Genomic DNA, 5982 nt, shown 5'->3' on the forward strand with positions numbered 1-5982 from the left:
TCATATAAAACATATATAAAAGCATAAACAAACATCAAAACATGTATCTAGTCTGAATACATGAATCAATGACTCGTGATCTAATCTTATCTTATCTCAAATCTAGGGATCCCAATCTAATTTAGACTTTGGTATGCTGTATCGAGTGTCTGAGATAGACGTCGATCTACATCTAAGGCTCTTCGATACACCGTAAGTCTAGAGTCTTATCGGTTCTAAGAAAGACTCGGCGGTTCTGCCCTAGCTAGGCTGATCTGCCCTAGACTCGGACTCTGACTTTGTTCTAAGTCAATATATTAACATATCAATCTGATAATCTGCAAATATCAATGCAATAAAATAAAGTATGTGATTTAGGGAAACTCAAGTCAAACCTAACTCGAGTTGTGCAATCCCGAATCAACATTTATTTATACCTTTCTTGCTGTCGATCTGATACAATCAAAATCTTGATTCAACGTCCGTCACTGTTCAATCTGGCAATGACAATACCAATATTCTGTATAAATATTCTAATCAAATCACAACCCCTCTGTTTTATCAAATTCTGACAGTACAACAGTACAATCTTGTAATACTGGTAATACTATATCAGTCTATACCACTTCCAAAAATTTACAATCAACCATTGTACAAATCTGATATCAATTCTAGTCAATTTCATTCTGAAATTCATAACAATTCCATATTCAGTCCGTTTCTTAATCTGACTTCGATTCTACGCTGTCTAACATGTCAAGAACAACATATATGACGTGTATTCAATTCTAACAACATCATAATTTCCAAACATGTCAAAACGTAATAAAACTTACGTCCCGTAGTAGCCTGCGTTGATATGAACACAGTACCAAAGTCGGATTTAAAATCTAACGGACGGATTTCTCACGAATCGAATTCTAAACTCAAAGAACAAACGTTTCCTCTGAATTCCGTTTTTCTTCAACGATTTACGTTTGTATGTATATATATATATATATATATATATATATATATATATATATATATATATATATAATTACTGTGCATGATTAAGGCGAGGTGGCATATTTCTTCGCAATCCACGTCTCGCGCATATGCGCGACTACCTTCCGCGCATATGCGCGAGACATTCTGTCTCGGCGCGTCCCCAGCACGGCATCTCGCGCATATGCGCGCACCTCTTCCGCGCATATGCGCGAGGAATTCTTCACAACTCTCGGGTTGTCTCGCGCATGTGCGCGAATCCATGTCGCGTATGTGCGCGAACCTTTCTGTAATTCTCGCGCATGTGCGCGCATATAGTCGCGCATGTGCGCCGATGCTACTGTCCTCGCACATCAATTTTCACACGTAATCTCATTTCGTGTCTCGGTTAGTCCTTTCATAATTGTCTCGATTAAAAATCAATAATCGTAATTTAACACGATATAAAATCTCGGGTATTACAATTATACATCCATTTATTTGAAATATGTACTTCAGTTTCTTTGTTCAAATCGAAATTTTATAATCCCATAAGGCAATTCAAATGATTTTATCCAATCGATAAAAAATACAAAAATTCAAATTTTACGAGTTCTTGCTTGAATAAAATGAATTTATTTATTCATTAATTATATAAATTTGAGATTAATTATATAAATTTGTGATACAATCCTGACGATAAATAAATTTTATTTGGCAATTAAATCAACACACCACTCGCTAGCCATAATTTTATTTGGCAAATAATATAGATTAAAATCATCCATCGAGGAAAAAGGTCTATAATCCAAGAGCAAACGGGAATCCAGTAGAATTCAACCAAGCCCCACCGGCAATGAACCTCTCCGCCGAGTAACTTGCGGCCTCAGTCGCACTGGTGATAACTTTAAACCCTTTCCATTTCACCCTCCCACTTGTCCCCGCCCCAGCTCCCGTATTCTTATACTCGCCGTAAAACAATGTATCAAGCCCGATATCGCCATCCCACTCATGCCACCCGGCCGCCTGGATCACATCAGATATCTGCGATTGCATGATCACAGTCCTCGAGTACATTTTCCATGGCCTTCCAAGAAATGTAGGGAACTTGTCTTGAACGGGCTGTAGGTCAGAGGTGGCACTAATCTTACAATTTTGTATGACGATCCCCGTGTTCTGGTTCGGGTCCGTTCGACCCTGAGCCGTGACCATGTTTTTTTGTCCGGAATCAGGGAGACGCGAGCGGATGTCGGAGTTCTGGATCACGACAGCAGCGTTGCCGAAGATGAAATCTACTGTGCCTGATATTAGACACTGGATGAAGAATTGACGGTTGGAGTGGACGTACAGGGTGTCTTGATAGGCTAGAATATCACAATTGTGAAAGGCAGAGAGATCTGAGCCCACTCGGAGAGCTACTGCCTGGTGCTTCGACGGCCCTGCGGTGTTCTGAAAGGTTATATCTCGTGCCAAAAACTTTTCCCCCACCGCAGCTGCAATCAACATCAGAAAAAGGTCACACATTTTGCTCAAGAAAATCAAATTTATTTTTTTATTTCAACAATTCAAATATCAATTTAGTCCCTCTATAATTTGTCAAATTTTTTAACCCATCGATAATGATAAAAAAGACTGTACACAAACATCGCGTATACAAAGTAACTAGTTCCTGAGAATATTTATTAAAAGAAGTAAAAGTTTACAAAAAAAAAACTAAAGAAACACTATTTTAACCTCCTAAATAGAATAATCATGGTAAAAAATCATTTGACTCATCATATAGAACAAGTAGGTCTCTTGTGAGACGATCTTACGAATCTTTATATGTGAGATGGGTCAACCCTACCAATATTCACAATAAAAAACAATACGATCTTAGCATAAAAATTATTCTCATGGATGACTCAAATAAGATATGCGTCTCACAAAATATAATCCGTGAGATCGTCTCACACAAATTTCTACCCACAAAAAACAAATATTGTTCGTTGGCTCGTCTACAATCAAAATAGTATAAGTATATGTCCAAATCGGCTAATTTTACTTTAGGTGGTGAGGTTGTCCCAAGAAAAAAACATCTTGCACTCCATCAAAAAGTCAATTACCATCTAATTATTTGACAAGAGCACATGGCTAACATATGAAAAGAAAATGGGATGACATGATGTAATGTCCTCGTTTGGCACCAACCTAATATGATACAATTGAACAGAAGAAAATAGTGGCAGACATGAGTCCCACTCGACAGTTGGCTAATGAGTACGAATTACCGATAACTGTGTCATTTCCATACTCTCTCCCAGTTTCTGCTCAATCAACGCAATAATGCATAATCTGGTCAAAATATTGATTTTTCCTTCTTTTTTTTTTTTTGCAAAAAATTAATTTAAGTACACGGGTAATGTATGGGCCACCAAACCTATACATGTGAAAATGATTTTTATATGTGACATTTATATACACTTCTTGGGGAATAATTAAAGAGCAAATATCAATATATCATCGTCGCAATAGAAATGTTAGTTCAGGTCATCTGACTAGCCAAACAGATAGCTTCTGCATGCGCTACGCCGGAAAATTCGACCTCTAACCCCTGCAGGCACTGCTGCAGGGGTAGATCCAAGGCCAAAAAAATTTTGGCCCATGTTTTGTTATTTTTTAATTTTCCCCCCTCCCCATGAAGTGAATTTTGGGCCCTTGATATGTGTGGGGGCACTGCCCCCACACCAGCGTCGACTTGACCCGCTACGCCAACATTGATTTTTTCGGATGAAATTCCGTACAAAATATTGAAATCTAGAACAAATATATGATTTTGCATAACTTATGTTTTAAATCTGATATTAATATAGGATTTTTGAATATCTAAAATGTAGAAAAAAAATATACGTCTTTTTTGAATAAAAAATTGATACAAAACTTTGAAAATAGGTATTAATATATGATTTTTTTAATACTAATGTTTCAAATCCGATACTAAAATACCCAAACATGTAAAACAAATTTTGGAACTAATGATACATATTTTTCGAATGAAAATTGGTAAAAAAAAAATTAAATATAAAGTAATAATATATGATATTTCAGTATAACATCTTTCAGATCGGATATTAATATAATGATATTTGAGCACAGAAACAAGTGCAATAAGTTGATATTACTATAATTGTTTAACCTTATATTCAAAATTTTATTTTTTGTATTCGATCTAAAATAATTTGTTCTGTAACATCATGTATATGTTCCAAATTTTTAATATTTTATACCGAATTTCATCCGAAAAATAATTATAAGCTCAAGAAATACATAAACAATTTTTTTTTTTTAAAATCAAGAATTGTATGAAAAATTTCAGTCTATCCAAAAACTAAACGTAAATTTAACTAGGTTGTAATTATTTTAGATAAATAAAATAATTGCTTACCGACTGTAGCAGATTTGAAAGTGGTGCTTCCATCAACGACATTCCTGCTTCCGGTGATAATGGTGGAAGTCCTTCCATCTCCCATGAACATTATGTTTGTTTTCTTCTTCGACACATCCACATTTTCCCTGTACACTCCGGCTTTGATCCTAATCACGTACCTCTTGCTACTCTTCTCCGGCGCCGCGGCAACCGCCGCCGCAACGGTCTTGTAGTCTCCACTTCCATCCGCGGCCACCACCACGTTCGGCGTTACTGAAGAAGACTGCAGCAACCTCCTGTCACCGGCGGACAACCAATCAGGCCAAGAGTTGCTACGTCTCTCCGGTGCTGAAAGCTTCCTACCGCCGCTTAGTTTCCTCTCGTTCTGAATGTCCGTGTGGGTCATGTTTGTGATCATGGCGAGTAAATTGCTGCAGAGTTTCTCCACGCGCAGCACTTTACCACCGACCAGCACGTCCCTCTGGTGTTTCTCGTCCTTTCCGTGCGAGAAACCGTCCAGGCAGGTTTCCTAATGATCGGAAACCCAAGAGAAATTAGAAACAAGAACTACTCGAATTGAGCTTGGTTTCTGTAGCTTCACTACAGGTAATCGCATCAAAAGTTACCTGATTGGTCATGGCAGAAGAAAGCAGGGTCCGGAGATCATCCGCGTGTTTTTGAAGCGATTTCTTCCTAGGGTACTCCTCCAATGCCCTGAGGGCGGCCCGTAGCTCATCCACCGTTTCATCAATAGTAACCAAACAGTCATGCAACGCCGTCTTCTCCCGCTCCGTCAAGTTACTTGCCCCATGAGCAATAAATTTCTTTATAGCAGCGTAGTTTCGCCGCGCGTTATCGATGGTAATGTTCAATGACAAAAGAATGAAGTCTTTAGTGTTTCTAATCGATATCTCGTTGCCGTTTAGAGAATCTGCCATGGAAGAATAACACAGTTCAGGGTACAATGTGTTGCTGCAAGAAGATTTCGCTATGGCGTGAGCCGGAGAGATGTCAATGCTTAGAAAATTTTGACCAGTAGAATCTTCACTTCTTGATTTTACTGCTCCGGCGACTTCTCCGATAACAAGGGAAAATATTAGGATTGAAGATAACAAAAAAACGACGGATTTCTCACCGGGAAAAAATTGATTCCCGGTAAAGAATTGTTGGCTGCTCGAGGTCATTGTTTCGATTTAGTGAAGCATAAAGCAGCAAGTATGGATTTCTTACACTACCACATACATATATATATATATATATATATATATATATATATATATATATATATAGTGGGTCTACGTTTTACGGATCCTGATATGTGAGACGGGTCAACCCTACCCATATTCACAACAAAAGGTAATATTCTTATCATAAAAAATAATAAATTTTCATGGATAATCCAAATAAGTGATCCGTCTCACAAATACGACCCGTGAGACGGTCTCACACAAATTTTTTTTGCCATATATATAACTATATCTTATTTGGGTCATCCTGAAAAATTATTATTTTTTATGTAAGTTAAGAGTATTACTTTTTACTGTGAATATCGGTAGGGTTGATCTGTCTCATAAATAAAAAATCATAAAACATCTCACAAAAGACCTAATCACGTAACATTGTATATAGTA

The 5982-nt window shown here is 37.3% G+C and overlaps 1 protein-coding gene across 1 annotated transcript; it reads right to left on the reverse strand.

Moving 5' to 3' along the window:
• Nucleotides 1-1565: 1565 nt before the first annotated feature.
• On the reverse strand, nt 1566-5587 carry LOC140841211 (pectinesterase-like). Its single transcript, XM_073208473.1, has 3 exons — nt 4978-5587; nt 4370-4880; nt 1566-2438 (listed from the first exon to the last, which is right to left on the reverse strand). The coding sequence occupies exons 1-3, from the start codon at nt 5533-5535 to the stop codon at nt 1747-1749; spliced, it is 1761 nt and encodes a 586-aa protein (XP_073064574.1). The 5' UTR covers nt 5536-5587; the 3' UTR covers nt 1566-1746.
• Between the last annotated feature and the right edge of the window lie 395 nt (nt 5588-5982).

Source organism: Primulina eburnea, chromosome 9 (genome assembly GCF_022965805.1).
Source record: "Primulina eburnea isolate SZY01 chromosome 9, ASM2296580v1, whole genome shotgun sequence".
Taxonomy (NCBI): domain Eukaryota; kingdom Viridiplantae; phylum Streptophyta; class Magnoliopsida; order Lamiales; family Gesneriaceae; genus Primulina; species Primulina eburnea.

Excerpts from the sequence above, each read along its gene's own strand:
- LOC140841211 (XM_073208473.1), bottom strand. The coding sequence starts at position 5,535 with ATGACCTCGAGCAGCCAACAATTCTTTACCGGGAATCAATTTTTTCCC. Across the intron at positions 4,881-4,977 it reads CTTCTGCCATGACCAATCAG|GAAACCTGCCTGGACGGTTT; the intron begins GTAACTTTTGAT and ends TCCGATCATTAG. Across the intron at positions 2,439-4,369 it reads TTTCAAATCTGCTACAGTCG|CTGCGGTGGGGGAAAAGTTT; the intron begins GTAAGCAATTAT and ends TGTTGATTGCAG.